Genomic DNA, 16,969 nt, shown 5'->3' with positions numbered 1-16,969 from the left:
AAAATTCAGTATTGATTTATTTTAAGATCGGCCACCTGATCTCTCATTTTGACCATGAAAACTAACAGGAAAAAAATCCTGAGCTGTAGAAAATCAGTCTATCAAATTTTATTTTTTCCAAAAATGAATTGGGGTCTATGGAGCAAAAGCTTTTTGGAGCCAACCCTAGCGGACGGCGTGATATTGCAAGTTTTTGATACTTCCGGGTGGGCTTCAATTCTGGAGCCAGATGCTACGTCCACTATATATACAGTCTATGGTCAGGATTGGTTCCTTAGGTTTGTAATGTACGAGAACCCTGGAAGTCTGAATCTGTTTTTCCGTCTGTCAGTCATCAGTACGCTGCAGCTTTAAAGAATGGAGCTGCTGAACTCTAAAAATGCTGAGCAGAAGGTCTGTGATGACTAAAGAAGCTGATGAATGTTGTGTGATTTGGTTGAAAAAGGTCCGAAGGTGAGTTGCTGCATCTTGATTTGGTGGTTTTGTCAATACGCTGGTTTTACTTATAAATTTCCACTGAACTAATGACACTTTAATTTGATCATTAAGCATTTGACTCCCAACTTTACATAAATTCTGGTCGAATCTGATGTTTCAGGGGAAACGCTACAGGACAATAGGGTAAAAATTTTAAGAATTGGATATCATCATAGAACTTCCCAAGCTAAATATTTACATTAAAAAAATCTATTAGAAGTTCTCTGAAATGTTCTGGGAAAACAGTAAGATGAAATATTGTCTAAATGAGCATGTTTGCATAAAAAAACAGAAAACTGAACTTCTGATAAAGCACTTTCAAAACTCTTGCTTCATTTTGTTAACATTTTAGAGTGAAAGTGTTTGCAGAGGGGATTTTGAATTTCTCTTTTATCCCCCCATAAACCTGAAAAATGTTCTGTCTAGAGCCATACGAAAAACATTTTCACTATGACTTTAGGGATAAAATGTTACACAAACCATGTGCCATGAATATCTAAGTACAAATTTACAGAATAGAAATAGCAATAAAACAGGAAAGTTTTGTGTATGTAAGGTAAAGTCTGTACTGATTTGGATATTTCTTGCGCAGGATATGAGAAAAACAAAACTCATTTTGAGAAAATGACCTTGAAAGATATGTATTGTATTGAAATATCCAGATACAAATACAAGTGTAGTAAAAATAAACACTTAAATGTGTATTTTTAATGGTTCCTTTCCAAGGAACTAAAATCCCAACCACTTGATGAACAAAATATATTTTTGCTTGAATGTATCGCACTGGAAACCCCCTGAGCTGTTGCTATGACTGAGCTTTTAAATAAAGTGTAGAAGAACATTTCACAAGCACAGTAATTACATGAGATCTATACAAGTTAGTACTGCTTTTACGTCAAGTTCATTCGAGGACTTCTTGCTTTTGCTTCTGAGGTGTATTCAAAATTGTGTTCAGCGCAGACAACCAGACTAAACTTTGGGGCGGTCCAACCACAGTGATGGTTAGGATAGCTTTGGTGACTATTTTGTGGTGGTAGCCGTCATTCTAGCACGGTTTAAGCAGGGGTGGATCCAGGTGATTTTAGAGAGGGGACACGGGGGTACAACATATATTTTGGGGGGGCCACTGAAAAGTTGTAAGAAAAAATGAAAGCTGCAACCGACCTCTCGCTTTTACAAAGTATTTTTCATGTGGTTTTTTTTTGGCTCTTTAACCCAAAGCTGTATATGACCTTTTCATTTTGGACTGTTAACATTCAAATTATGATGGACTTGTTTCCTTGTTTATGTGAATTACAGCATCAGTAGCTGCAGCATCTGCCTGTTATGTAAAACTAGTAAGCTCAATGACAGAATCCTGAGGGCAATTAAGTGACAAATATTGTACAAGAACAGCACTATATACAACCCTGTCAATTTCCACTTCTTAGAATGTTTACTGACAATTATCACACCTAAAATAAGAAATAATATTGTGTACTTTTAGCAGCTTGTTCTCAGCTGTAAACCAGAAACATCATAGGGTTCTGTATAATAATCAGTCTAAATCAAAATGAGTACTACCCAATACACAGTGAACAACAACAATCTGTACCCTTGATCTATGGTAAATTAATCTGAAATGTTCTGTGCAGTAATGTAAATGTTAAAATAAAATACAATAAGCAACATTCTATACATTTAACAGTAAACCTGAGAACAATAATAAACAATAACAATATTCCATATTCTTAAGTCATTTAATAGTGCACAGCTCAGCAAACATCTTAGTGTTCTGCATAGAAATTGTAGGTGGAATACTTCCTGAAACCAGCCTTTTAGGTCAACATTCAAAGATTTAAGGTGGAATATTCCTTTAAACCAACCTAAATTGAATGTTTTGATCATTATCAAGTGAGAAACCTCAATCCAGACTCCTCATAATGACGTTTGAGATTTATGCTGCTGTTATTTGTTTAGTCCAGACTAAATGACAGAAATCCACAACTGTAATTTTATTTCAGGACTCGGTTATTAAATGTCAAAACAATCCATGTGACTCCAAAAACTCAACAGCTTTACAAACTCTAAGATTAAACTCTCCACAAGGATCCAGAATAAGTTGGACTTCTACATGAGAGCTTTAATTATTCTTCATTTACTTCCTGAAAAGTTTGGTCCATAAAAAAGACAAAAACTAATATTTTCAGCTGAACTAAAGACAGGCTTTGTGATTTTTCTGCACACATGTTGTGTTATTGCAAACTTACTCTTTCAAATAAATAGCCGCCTAACCCCCTGGAAATCAGTGTTTGTCCTGTTTTTGTGTCACTCCTCGGCGGCCCTAGACAGTCGGGTCGTACTGTTTTTGAGCAACACACCATACTGATGTTTTTACAGTGATGGTATATGAAGTCCATCTGCATTTATACATCACATTGATTTTTAAATAATGGGAACTGCAGCCCACGCTCAGTCAAGTTAGCGGAATTACGGATAAACGTTTCCAGGTTTCTCTGACAAAATAAAAGCCGTGATCTGTTTTACGGAAAAATTACATGATTTAAAAAATATGACTTTGAAAATGTAAATCAAACTGTAATAAGCGTTAGCTAGCTGCTCCACTTGCTCTGAATATTTTTGTTCTCGTCTTTGTCGAGCCCAAACAAAAAATTAATCCATATTCGGGCTACATTACGGACAACAGCATCCGTGGAACGACCGGAAGTTAGCCGACCTAGCGGAAGTGCTAATGAGAGCTGCTATGGTACGGATTATTACTGTCACACATGTAGCTTTGAAAATAAATCCTGTCCAAGACACAGAGCTGTAGCTCCATTTCAGTGTGAGGTCTAATGTTTCGCAGTGTGACTATGTCTGTCTTCCTCTACTAAAATCCTTCTGTTCACTGTGAGCTGCAGCCATAGATATCTATCTACTGATTCATATCTATGCACACTAGTCTGGTCTGATGCAGTCTCCATGATGACGTTTCACGAGTACGTGAGAACCAAGTACGGACAGTTACATACCGAGAAACAGCTATAGTCTTCTTACCGCAAAGGTACAAAGCTGCTTGTCTTCTCCTCAGGCATCAGGGTCTTCAAAGCTTCTTCAAATCCAAACAAAATACAATCAAAAGATCAAACTAACGTCATTGGTACATTCAGGTGCAGTCGGATAATGAAGTTGCGTTCAAGAGCGTCGGAAATCGGATTATCGGTAATGTAAATTTCCATTGAAAATTTGGGGGGGGGGGGGGGGGCACACGGGGTGGCCAATCAGATCACGGGGGTGGGCACCACTTCCCCGTGCCCCCTCAGAAGATACTCCACTGGGTTTAAGCCAGATGATATCTTGGTATAAACAGATGTGGTTGCAATTTTAGTCTCAATAACAGAATTTCATTATAAACAATCAACACTGAAGCTTCCAATTCAATTTAACCCATTTATATGTTTGTCCTATATTAAAAGACTGAAATCTTCATATACTACCAATCTGACTTTCATATTTTAGGCTATCGAGCGCTTTACCTGTCATTTGTTTCTAATGAGATACAAAAGAGAGGCATCGTTTTTAATTCATGCTGTCCTAGAAGAGTAACTTGAGATTTTTTTTCTCTCTCTCAGGGCACTTGATACCACCCACTCCTCCAGGGGCTGCAGGGTATATAGACTCATTACCTCCTGCCCCTGTATTATAGCCAGCTCTGCTGCAGAGGCATTGTTCCAGCTGTGCTTATCAACACTGCTCATGTGGTTCAGTTGTATCCTGGAATGCAGAGGCTGAATAACTGGAAAATCCCCAGACCCTCTCCAAACAGAGTGAGTTTGCATAAAATAAATAGGAGTGACTCAGTGCAGACAGAGGAAGCAGTGTACTCATTTTAATATGAGACTGAGTTTTGTAAGCACGTGAAAATTTGCAGAAAACTGAAGCTCATTTAGTGACAAATAATGAGTGAATGGGTCACTTCAGCTGCAAGAACTCTGATAAATCTTCAACAGAAGCCAAAGTAGGGAAGAAAAAGTCAGAAGATTGTCCTTGCAATGATCATATGTCTGATTCAGATCTAACCTGGGTGACTGGAAAATAATTGTGTTTGTGTATGCCACCTCCTACGATCTCTCCTTGGACACTTTCTTCCCAGGAGGAGCAGCAGTCAGAGACGAGGTGTACACAGCCAGAGCATAATACAAAACATGTCAAGAGACCTGAATCCCTCTGCAGACGCAAGCAAACACAAGGTGCTTACAGGTGACCCAGAAACTCTGACATCCATCAGTTTTCAGTCTGATATCATTCCTTTATTCTGTCTAAAAAGGTGACATTTAAACTTAATTTGCAGGTTTTTAGTGTTTTTCATTTTGTCACTGCCACTGATTTGATCTCTATACTTCGAATTAGCTTGATCCTGGATGTAACTTTAAAGCCACCCTTTGTATTTACATCCAACTCACTGGTTTTGGCATCGACATGAACTCAAAGTCTGCATGGTCATAGCAATCGTTACCAGCTTCCTTTTAATTCACATGCATACATCTCTTTATACCCAGCTACAACCAACAAAACTTTCTATGGAAGTTAAAAAGGATGTTGATGTTTTCCTCTTCTCTTAAAGCTGCAGTAGCAGCAAAGCAGTTTGTTTGGGGGTGCTGCTCGGCAAAAATTCTATAAAACCTTTCATTATATTGTTGTTCAAATAGTCTGAGGTAAAACTAGATGTCTCAGTTGGCTCTGTTTTCAGGCTTTAGAAAATCTAATTTGTGTTGGGGTCATTACCCAAACACAGTTGTTTTCCCACAGATCAGATGAGACCGTTTAAAGAGCCACAAAGTCCACATTGGAAGTAGGATGTGTTACACAGAGGACTTTCAATCAGGATAGTGTGCTGAAAACAAGTGAATGTTGGCTTGACTCATCAAAGTTACTTCTGACAAGGAGAAGAGAGCTGCAGAAAGACGGCTGTATTTGAAATTCTACCACTTCCAGGTTTCTTTTTCCTGCAGCTTTAATGAGCCAAAGCCGTTTAGGGGAAACACATCTAATGCCTCCTTGCTGAGACAGTTAATGTTTTGATATTGGGCTCTTATTGTCTTCTATTTGCTCATTGCTGTGATGTGGTGACCCATCTGTCCAGACAACAGGCCCAGAGTCAGTTCCATTGGTCATCTCTGTGTCTGCATCCACCTCTTCATTTGTGTCTGTGCCGCAGTCTGTCTGATTGTGCTGCCTCTCCAGCAGAGTGATGCGCTGCTTCAGCCGCTGCTGAGTGTGGGTGTATTCGTTGAGCAGACGGGCAAACCGAGTCTGAAGGGTGTCCAGAGAGGACTCCAGCCTCTCCACCTTCTCCTCTGTGTCCTCTTTCTGCAGCCCTCCGCTCTCTGCATTCTCATCCAGAAGTCCCTCCTTCAGCAGGATCTCCCGGCCTCTCTCCTCCAGCACACTCTTAGCATCTGGATACTCAGTCACTGCCTCCATCAAGTCATCCTTTGAGAGGCAGAAGAGGTCAGAGTAGCCCATGCTGCGAATGTTGGCTGTACGACGATTCCCCATTTTACTACCTTTTATATTCAAAATGCTGATTTCCCCAAAGCAGCTGCCGGCGGTGAGGAGAGCATACTGTGTGACCCCATCGTTTGCCACCACTGCCAGCTTCCCCTCTTTGATGATGTACATCTCCTTACCGATGTCCCCTTTCCTGCAGATGTAATCGCCTGGACTGAAGACCTGTGGGCGTAGTTTGAGCACGAGCTCCACCAGCAGTCCTGCCTCACAGTCTTGAAAAATGCGTACCTTCTTCAGCGTCTCCAGATGTACGTTGATGGCAATTTCAGCCCGCAGTTTGTTTGGCAAGTTCTTTAGCACCTCCTGCTCATCTACTGCCTTCTTGTTGGTCCACAGGTAGTCGAACCATTTAATGACACGAGTCTCCAGCTCTTTGCTCACTTTGCGGAAGTGCATGTAGTGTTTAATGGCGTCAATTCGAGCTTGAAACTCGGCACGGGTGGCATTCATGTTGGCAATCATAGAGCCAACATTTCCCACAATTGTGGCAAAGATCAGCACCCCAACAAGAAAGTCGAAGACCACAAATAGGTATTCTTCGTCTCGCACTGGTGCAGGCATCTCTCCAATGGTGGTAAGAGTGAGAGTCGACCAGTACAGACAGTAAACGTAAGTCCGAGTCAGGGAGGAATACTCAGGTTTGGAGATGTTTGGGAACACCCAAGTGTCCGAGCCTAAACCCAAAGACTTGGATATAGCGTAGTAGATGCAGGCGTTCCAGTGGATGATGACCAGGATGTAAAGCACCAAGTTGCAGATGCGGAAGATGTTGGGGTAGTTGGTGCGCGTCTCTGTGCGGTCAAAGAATTCAAACATTCGTGGGAAGCGAAGCAGACGGTTAAACCTGAGCTGAGGTGTGTGGATGCCGGTGGAGATGTAGGCCAGGTCGGTGGGCAGGATGGACACCACGTCCAGCTTGAACTGCAATGTTCTGACGTAGCTGTCTCTTAGCTTGGCGTGGTCCTTCACCAGCAAACCTTGTTCCAGGAACCCTGAGACGATATAAACACAGTACAAATTCAGCTCACCTGTCATTTCAACTGTTGTAGTGCAATCAGTTCTAATGAACAATTTAGTGTTCTTCAGCTTTTTCTCTTCTGTCTCACAACTTCACTGTTTATCAAAGTTCATTCTACAGCAAACACCACTGGACTTGCTTGTGAGTTCATCTACAGTAAGTTGATTAACATTTTAGCACCGTTTTAGATATAGTCTGTGCACGCAGATCTGAGAATGCATATCACATGGTCATTCATGTATACTAAATATGCAGGGCGCAGTACAGACATTAATCAGAGGCTGGTTCCTTAGTTCTATGAAATACTACAAGAATCAAAAGCAACAATATCCAAAAGTAAGACCAGAGATTTCCTTAACTGCACAACATCTGCTACGGTAGACAACAAGGTAAGAAACAGCTGTCATTTTATGTCCATTTTGAATTAACTGCTGGTAATCAAGGGTTTTTTCCTTCACACACCTACTGGCAGTTTAGATCTAAACATTGGAGTCTTTATCGTAGTTTCCAGAAGTCTCCGTTTTTGCCTGTCCAAGTTGAAATGCAAATGAAATTCCAAACTACAAAGAGGTCAGCTGTATCACCACAATTCCTCAAACACAGTTGTAATGTGGCTTCAGAGTTTCTTGGAGGCTGAGTGGTGGTGGAGTCCCTCGCGTTCAGGTTGTTAGCATCTTGAGATCAACTGAGGTCTGGTGGTTAGTGTAGGTCTTAAGGGTCCTGAGCGAAGCTGTGGATTGCTGTTAAGCTGTCAGACAAGCAATCTCATAACTGCATTGTAAGTGGCTGATAAGTGGTGTCATAGACCACATCCTCTGTTTGCTGTTTGTGTGTCAGACACAGCTGACCTCTTTCACTCCCCTTTCAAAGCACTAGTCTTCTCTCGCCAAAAAGTCTACATTGTTGTCCTCAAATGAGTGCCCGTTGTCCTTCAGATTAACTGTAGATAGAGTGCTGAGTCACAAACTGAAGAATACGTTTAGCCAAGCAGTTGTTTGGTTATCCTAATGCAGAGTTCTGTGCATTTCTCACTGCACTGAGCTGCATATATTATATATAACATCTTCAACAAACTCAAGTAAGTCCAGTTGGTTTCCTTTTAGCACTATGAAATACCATGACGTGAATGTCTGGGAAGTCTCTGGGAATGTCTGGGTCCATAAATGCTGATTCGAGCAGGCAGCTGTTTTTAGTAAAAATATCTTCAATAAAAGCTTTGTATGCTACATGATCCGCAGCAAACAGCAGACAAAGTTACTGACTGACTTTTGAATTTTGCAGCCAAAGAGACAGATATTTTCCGCAGGACTTGACCCCAATTTTATTCTGCAGAGTAAAAGTAATTTTCCATGTAGAATTATTGTTTACACTAAATTGTGACTAAAATTTAACTTATTTGGCATTTTTTATGTATTTACTGAAGTGAAAAAAGCAGTTGGACTTATTGTAGAGCTTCAATGTAACACTTTGAACACTGAATCGATGGATAATGCGGTCAAAGTGACACAAACTGAATCCATTTTACTATTATTTGTACACAGAATTTGAGAGCTATGAATCTTTAATGAAGCCAGAAGCTGTTTCTTAAAAGAGATTACCTGTGCGAAGTCGGACACACGTGTCCATTATGTACACAGTGTCAGAGAGGTAGTCCAACACCAGCCAGCAGATGTAATTGCCCACCTGTAACTTGTCAAAGCATGCCCTGTGAGTATAAAAAGAAAAATGATTTAGTGTTCCAGTCTAAGCAGCGGGCAGCACTGTGGTTCACTACATCCATCATCCATCTCTGGAGGCTGCAGGGCCCCAGCAGATAACTGACAGACTCAAGTGTTATTACCTCGCGACAACAAGGAACCAGTTGTAGAGCACCGCTGTGGCGATAACAAATAACCAGCGGTAGTATGCATTATCGGATGGGGACACCACAAACACATCCCACTTTTTTCTGAAAGCAGAAGGAGAGTGCAAACAATACAAACAGAGAAAATTGTTATTGCCCAATATAGAAAAACAGAAGCAGGCACAAGATATAAAACAATGCAATAGTTTTAACAATTTTTTGGAGACTTCTTATTATTATCTGTTTTCTGTTGATGGTCTTCGTAATATATAATATTTAGTATTTCCAGGTCGTCATTGTAAATGAAAACTGATTCTCAATTCACCTACCTGGAAAAATAAAAGTCAAAAAGGTGATTATGTCTATCTTCATTTCCGTATGTAGAAATAGCCACAAAATACATTATTTCACTAAATTTCAGCCATCAGAGAGATAAATAAAAACTGTTTCTAACCTCTGTGTGACCTAATGAGACATGTCAAGGATCTGTTTTTGCCCTAACGCACAGTGTGCCCTCCTAACTTTGCACCATTGTCACTCTATTGCAGGTGTGTCAAACTCATTTTGGTCAAGGGGCCGCATACGGCCTAATTTGATCTCAAAGGGGCCGGACCAGTAAACTTATAGCATAATTACCGAGAAGTAACAATAAGTCTAAGTTTTCTGACGTTTTAGTGTAAAGGAGAACAAGTATATTAGAAAAATCTTTATATGTAATGAACTGTCCTTTTAAAAATCATTTTAGAAACAACCAGAGATTAAAGTAAGTGCAATTTCAACAACACTATGACTCAGTTTAACATTTATTTGTGTGCATTGTGCGTTACAACTGATCACAGTGATTGTACAATGGCACAACATATTTAGTCACAGGTATGTGTAACTTAAATTACAAATTTAAAAAAAAAATATCAAACTTATCAAGATATAGAAATTTTTTTGAAGTCCGTTTTCCACATCTGGAAAGTCATTGTGAACACCTTAATTAACTCTGCACACCTTTAAATCTTAAGTAGCAGCTATTTTATACAGACAGTTAAGAAAGTAAAGTTGTCACCTGCCTTGTTTATGCATAAAATGTATATGTAAAATATACATAAAAAACTACATACATAACATGGATGCATCCATTAGAAATAATATTCCACTCAACCAAACACTTTTGTAATCAATCTGGTGACCAACGCTGAATTTCACAGTATTAACTACAGCAAGTTTTTATTTAGCAGCTGTTTTTTCCCCTAGGGCAACAATGTTTAAAGCAGCATTTTACAGGATTTATTCTTGCTTCGTATTTGATCCTGAAACTTGACATCTTTGAGCCTGCACAAGTGCATCAGTATCAGGCGTCATGTCCTGAGCAGCAGCCAACTTCAGCATGTCGGTTAAGTGCTTACAGTATGTGTGAGCTTTGTGTGCAGTTTTGTTTTGTTAATGTTCATTACTGAGGAAACTTGCTCACAAAGATAGGTCGATTCATGTATGTCCTGTCATTACATTGGTGTCTATGAAGGGAACAGGTATGGTCTGCAAATTGCAAAACCGCTGCAACAGCAAAGAGAGACACAAATATTCAATAACCTCACTCTGACACAGTACTGTCACCAGAATCACTGCAGCCTTCAGCTGGCTCCAGTTGACACCAATGTTATTCCTGCAGCTCGAAAGACAGCTACTTTTGATAAAACTGGGCTTGTAGCACATTGTCTGCTTTACAACGATGGGAAAGAGGCATCGTTTGTGTTTTAACAATGTATATCGAATGAGTTATTGATGCCGGAAGTCTGAATCTGTGAATGTCTGTTAAATTTTACTGACCTGTGGCCCTGAGGACCCGTGGTGGGCGTCCTTTATTTTCGTTTCTGAAAGGTGGCAACCCTAATTACGGGCCGGATATGGCCCGCGGGCCTTGACTTTGACACATGTGCTCTATTGTGTTCTCTGAGATAAATGAACCCTAAAAATAAAACCCTGTGTGAAGCAGAGGTGCCCTGTAAACAATAATGTGCCACTAGAAGCGCTGTTTCACAAAGGTACAGTAGCACCACCGTAGTACAAAGCTCTTGCACTAGCGTACATCAAATTGCTTGGTAATGGTTCAGGGTTGCAGTCAGACATACCTGAAGATCCCTTTGGCATTGTTGCCATTGGCATCCGGTTGCGTGTTGCTGATGCGGCTGGGGGCCGTTCTCAGCTCAGGGCCTCGAAAGCGTTCCAGGAAGGAGTCCGGTCGCTCCTCCTCCTCCAGCAGACTCCTGTGAGCCCATTCCCTCAGTCTCACCACCAGGCTCACCAGTCTGACACAACATAAGCAGCATAAGGCCTCTTTCAGAGCCTCGGTCAGCTCGTGTGTTATCTCACCGGTGTATGAAAACAATGACTGTAACACAACAGGCACACATCTTCATTGAGTCACGTATTATCTGATAAGCCAAATAAAAACATCAGCAGAAGCATCATCGATGTGTCACCTTCAGAGGGAAGTCTGCGGACTTACGCTCTGTCAGTGTCTCTCACCAAACCAGACAATGGAAAAAGCTGACGGGAAAATCACTCACACCAACCTTGTCCCTTTAGATGCCCTTTAGATAAATGTTTAACATCCTATTTTTAACCGACAGCGGTGGAAAATACTGAGAGACCAGTAGCACTTCATTTAGTTAGATTTTTCTAACAAGGAATCTATTTGTACTTGTGCTTTATTCTAGCAGATTTGACTCTTTTAACACTTTAATGCACAACATGGGTCAAAAGTGGCCCAAATCGAATGGAAAATGAGTATCTCCTGATCCACACTGCACATCAAAGGGTTGCTGCCCTGGTCTCCATAAGAATTCTTTAGGTAAACTTTATCCAAAACGCAGCAGTGCATCTTCATAACAGACTCTAAAATGCAAGGAACCTTTTTTCCCCCACTACTTAATTAAATACACGATCGCAAGATAAAAATATTGTTCTAACATTTTCTGATGGTTGAGTTGAATTGCATCAATTTAACATTGTGTGTCATTTAATTTTACATCTCTATGTTACTTGATTTAAAACAAAAAAGTAACTTAATGAAATTGTCTCGATAAATGAATTCTTCTTGATGCTGATTTCAGGACTTTGGTTGAACATAATTCCCTTCGAAGTTGTCAAAGCTCAAAAAGATTTAAACAAACTGTTGCATTACTTTTCTGTTGAGCCAAAATGTTCTTTTTTAGAGCTCAAACCCAAATGTACAGAGCGTATAGTAGTGTGTCATTATTGACTATTAGATTTCCTAATGTACTAGTTCCAAATTGTATTATTTTGATCATTTGGTTGTGATTATGTCTCCTTTAGATCTCTATGACCCTCTAACTTTGGTCTCTTAAATGTTCTTAAGCGTAGAAGACGGATGTCCAGAGATTTTACATTTTGCATCTTCAGCATTTGCCTTTTTGAAATAGAATTAAAATGAGCTACAAACAGAACCTTATTTAGTTTTTGTGCCATTTCATGTTACTTCAGACCACTTCATTACTTTTATTATAGGCTTTTCTGTTTCATTGTTTTTATGTGTTTATTCATTATTTCATTTTTATTCAATTTTATTGTCTTATTTTTATTGATGTAAAGCATTTTGAGGTGGAGCACTTGCTGTATGAACTGTGGTATATTATTGTATTATTATTATTATCATTATTACTACATCATATTCATTATCATTCATTATCTAGAGTTTAATGTGTATTCACAACAAATTATTTCCTTCTTTTCACAATTTTTTTCATCCACACATGAGCATTGAATCTATCTATTAGTAGATCTTTCAAACAGAGCTGCACAATTTCTGTGTAAAAACGGTCTCATTTGCTTGAATCCTAATTAGTTTTGTTGGTTTCATTCCAATCACAGAACTGTAAGGTCTTGAAGATGAAAGTAAGAAGGCGCTAAAATATCCCATCCTCCCAGAAATTTACACGAGGCCAGATTAAAAACGCACAAAACATGTTTCCACCTGACAAATACACTGATCATCAAAAATACCAAACTACATTTTGCTTTTAGCTGAAAGTTTTCAAAGCCACACAACCTTTTCTACAAAAAAAAAAAAAATCTGCCGTGTTGTATGGACTTATTATGGGATGTCATGATCTTACCTTGAGATGGCTCCGTTCCTTTGAAAAGAGTTTCTTGAATTGCCTCCGTGAGGGTCAAGAGCAGCGACTCTTTGCAGCTCTGAGGATGTGTCATCGCAGACAGAAGGCACCCTAAGAGGAAACAGCAAAAAAACTATCTGTCACATGTGTCAGCTTTCACTTTGCATATAATCGCCCTGAAAAATGCCACATTTTGCTTCCAGTTACCTGCTGAGAATACTCTCGGCCCTCTCGATCTCCTCCTCCAAGGCGGTCTTCACTGACAGATTGTGGGGCGACCGATCCCTCTCGGCCACCTGACCCATCATCTTCAGACCTGACAGTGCAGACGGACACTAATATTAAAGCCATTTAACCCATTCTACGACCCAGCGTGCTGCTGGACATGTTTTCCTGCTGCGACACTGTGGCAGGAAAAGAAAGTGTTTGTGGTGCGTATGACACATTATAGTCAGGGGAGGAGGGGAAGACTGGGACTGACTGCCACAGTCCCTCACCTGGCCCATCACACAGCAGGTGGTTGCTGTGGCGACTGAAGCATCTACAGGTGAAACTCAGTGCAGTTTACACAACAGAGAAGCTGCAGGGCTTGAAATGAAAGTTTGAAGTTTACCTAAAAAATGCACTTGCAAGCTGAGAAAGCAGAATGGGGGTCGATCACACACATCCACCCTGCAGCAGACACACGATGGGGTGTTTAGATGACTGTTACCATTGTGTGGCTAATTGGTGGATCATTAACGAAAACACACACACCACACACACGCAGCTCAGTGAGCCCATCAGCTGCTTTCCCTCAGGAGAAGCATCACTTAGGAAACCAGTGTGCTGAGTGAGAGCAAAGTGTGTCATAAATGTACAAGATTGCTTGGTTAAATAAACTGTAATCTCCCCTAAACTGATTCAAGCACAGAGAAACAGTTGTTATGTAGTTAATTGTTAAACTTCATGTGGGGACAGTTCAGCTCGTGTTTTACATAATGCTACACATTGTGCTGTGAATTTCTTTAACAATAAAAGAAGCAAATGTGGGTAACTAGCATCAAAATGAATTTTCTGCATGAAAAAATAAAGTGTGGAATCAGTAAATCTTTATTCCTACCTTCACTTTCCTTCAGTTACTCCAATAAAGTCCTCATGGTGACTTCACACAGGCACACCCACAGGTCTTCTCCTGCCAATCCATCTTCAGCGCCCACACTGGATGTTATGAGAGGAAAAAAAAAGAATCCAAAACCTTTAAAACACAATCACGTGTGCCGGACTTGTGGCATTTTCCATGAGTCTCCTCTTGATGAGTCGTCGTCCCCCCTCAGATGTATGAGCATGTGGTTCGGGTGGGAGATGGTGGAGGGCGGGGAAATCTTTGAATGGTGAAGAGCCCAGATGTCGGCTTTAGTCCGAGGAATCTCCTGGGAAAACCTGTTGGCTGTCTTTCCTCTGTGCACGCGTTACACTGGAGAATAATGACAAGCAGCACAGTTCAACAACGATGGTCAGGTTTCTTCATAGGTCATGTGCTTCAATAAATCTTTCATTGCCCTGATGTTGTCTTTTATGTAAACTTGACACATTAACACTGGTCATCATCAGCAGTGCATTATGTTATATGATGTTAATTTTCATGGTTCACAGGCCTTTTAATTTGTAAAATCTTAAATAAAAATATCATTTAGTTGTGGTCCTGTGTCACATCACTTCCTCTCATAAATTAACAAAAGAGATATCAATCAAATTCATCTTTAACTTTGTTTAGTGTGTTTTGTCTCTTTTTAAATGAATTAGACTCAAAACATGACTAGGTAGATTCTGTAACCATATTAACATGGCGGCAACGTTTCACTTTTAGAACATCAAAGCTGTGGTCAATACAATAACACTCCTTCTTTGACCAAAGCTGCAGCTATGCCATCTCTCAGCACCTCATTACTTTCAGTAACAGCTTGTAAATGGTCAATGGGCAACACTAGCATATCGTCTTTTAATCTTAGCTACATTCGGCAAAATACTTTGCAATGGGGGTCCAACCTTTCAACTGGTGGACAACTCGCTCCATCAGAAGAGGTCAAATGATGCAATATTAGTGTGAAAATGACTAAAACCTGCATTCTTTCTAACAGCCAGCAGGGGGTGACTCCTCTAATAGTGAAAATATCTCAGATTGTATAGAAATCTATGCGAACAGAATTCAAATTCTCACTTAATTTATTCCCTCAGTAAACAGTTTCCTAATGAGTTTATGGTCTCAGTCACTAGTCTCAAGTCTCCATCAATACAGCATGACATTCATTTCATAAAATACGGTTCCATTTAGCATGAAATAGACAATAGAACAGGGTATGTTTTAGGCCAGAGCTAGGTTGCTACTGAATGGCATGTATAGAGCCCCCAAAGTCGATAGATTGACAGATAGACAGATAGACAGATAGATAGATAGATAGATAGATAGATAGATAGATAGATAGATAGATAGATAGATAGATAGATAGATACTGTATTAATCCCAAGGGAAATTTAATATTTCACTAAAACATTTCAAAATAAATTTTATTCTAGACTTAATTTCAATGACCGATGTTTTCTTGAAGATTATTAAGATTATGTCACGTTTGGACGTGAGACTTGGACTCGCTGTCTTCTGAGAATAAAGTCAACAAGGGAAGTAATTTGAAGCTCTTTGTAAAGCCAAACTTTCACCACACAGACACACTCTGATGCAAATGGAGCTTGAAAACCCAAAAGAATGAAGGCCACAGGAGACAAACCTCCTCATCGCACAGCTTCCTGACAGAGTCTGGCTGTCTCAGCTTTAATCAGAGCCTTAAAAACTGGAGCCTTACCGGGAGGGAAGCCCAGAGGAGCTTTACATCGGTCTGAGATTCAGGCCAGTGAACAGTAAACTACAATCTGCCGCTGCTTTCCCCCGGTGTACTACCAGACTGTTGATGGACTGTGAAGAAAGTCCTGCTGTTAACAAGACAGAGGAGACAACAGTTAACAGATCAAATGTGTTGACAGGACTTTTAAATTCTCTGCAGTAAAAATCTCTGGTTCATTACAAGCCAAAATTTACTGTATTATTACGATATAAGCATTTTAAAATCCCTCTTTACAACCTATTTAACTGTAGACGTTAAAGTTCTTTATCAAAACAAGGTGGGGGAAAACACCACAAACAATGACTGTTTTTTACATGAGTCTTTTTAAAACAGGTGCAGGGTTTTATGGTGAAAAAAGGGAAGAATATAAAAGTGCAACGGTGATAAGAGTCACAGAGGCAGAGATAAGAGAAAAGAGAAGCGGTAAAATGAAAATGAGATCAGATCATAAAAGTGATAGTGCTAAGTTCCTGCTGTTTTACTTCTGCAGGTTGTTCCAAATTCTCAATAGCCCTTTGCTTTTAAATCCACAGGACTCTTGCATTCTTCTAATAAAATGTTCTAAAATGTAAAACAAAAGCATACTTGATCAGTCTGAACAGCATTGTGTTCATTTGCAGTGGCTCTTCCCTGTGAGAAGCAAGTAGAACCACATCTTTCCAACAAAATGCCCCCCAGAGCATAAAAGAGTCACAAGAACTTCTCACTGTAGGGGTCAACAGTTCAGGTTTTTCCTTTAATCCGTCACCCATCTGTAGATTATTTCAGAGCCACCCAGCATCAGCTGCACTAAAAGGTGGCAGGAGACACTTACAGATTGCCTGAGTCTTAGTCAAATTTAAGGCAAGTCTTTTTGTTAAAAAAATTCTTAGATTTTATTTATTTTACATTAGTTATTTATGTGGTAGCTTGTCAGAGATATGGACAGAGTTAAGATTAATTGGGATTTTTGCATGCAAACTCTCAAAAGCCAAATAGCTAAACTGAACAGTACAAACTGTAATTTGTTTACTTTTACACTGAAGTTGTAACTTGTAAATCTTCTCAACCCTAAAACTAAACCCTTCTTTTCTTT

At 39.8% G+C, this 16,969-nt stretch overlaps 1 protein-coding gene across 1 annotated transcript; it reads right to left on the bottom strand.

Moving 5' to 3' along the window:
- Positions 1 to 4,321: 4,321 nt before the first annotated feature.
- cnga2b (cyclic nucleotide gated channel subunit alpha 2b) lies at positions 4,322 to 13,327 on the bottom strand. The gene is made up of 6 exons (XM_051937638.1): positions 13,223 to 13,327; positions 13,016 to 13,126; positions 11,009 to 11,185; positions 8,886 to 8,993; positions 8,644 to 8,750; positions 4,322 to 7,019 (listed from the first exon to the last, which is right to left on the bottom strand). The coding sequence occupies exons 1-6, from the start codon at positions 13,321 to 13,323 to the stop codon at positions 5,527 to 5,529; spliced, it is 2,097 nt and encodes a 698-aa protein (XP_051793598.1). The 5' UTR covers positions 13,324 to 13,327; the 3' UTR covers positions 4,322 to 5,526.
- Between the last annotated feature and the right edge of the window lie 3,642 nt (positions 13,328 to 16,969).

The sequence above is a fragment of the Acanthochromis polyacanthus genome, chromosome 17 (genome assembly GCF_021347895.1).
Source record: "Acanthochromis polyacanthus isolate Apoly-LR-REF ecotype Palm Island chromosome 17, KAUST_Apoly_ChrSc, whole genome shotgun sequence".
Classification (NCBI taxonomy): Eukaryota; Metazoa; Chordata; class Actinopteri; family Pomacentridae; genus Acanthochromis; species Acanthochromis polyacanthus.
The sequence above is the reverse complement of the archived record's forward strand: the minus strand, read 5'-3'. Positions and strand labels throughout refer to the sequence as shown.

Excerpts from the sequence above, each read along its gene's own strand:
- cnga2b (XM_051937638.1), bottom strand. The coding sequence starts at position 13,323 with ATGATGGGTCAGGTGGCCGAGAGGGATCGGTCGCCCCACAATCTGTCA. Across the intron at positions 8,994-11,008 it reads AATGCCAAAGGGATCTTCAG|AAAAAAGTGGGATGTGTTTG; the intron begins GTATGTCTGACT and ends TTCTGCTTTCAG. Across the intron at positions 7,020-8,643 it reads GTGTGTCCGACTTCGCACAG|GGTTCCTGGAACAAGGTTTG; the intron begins GTAATCTCTTTT and ends ATATCGTCTCAG.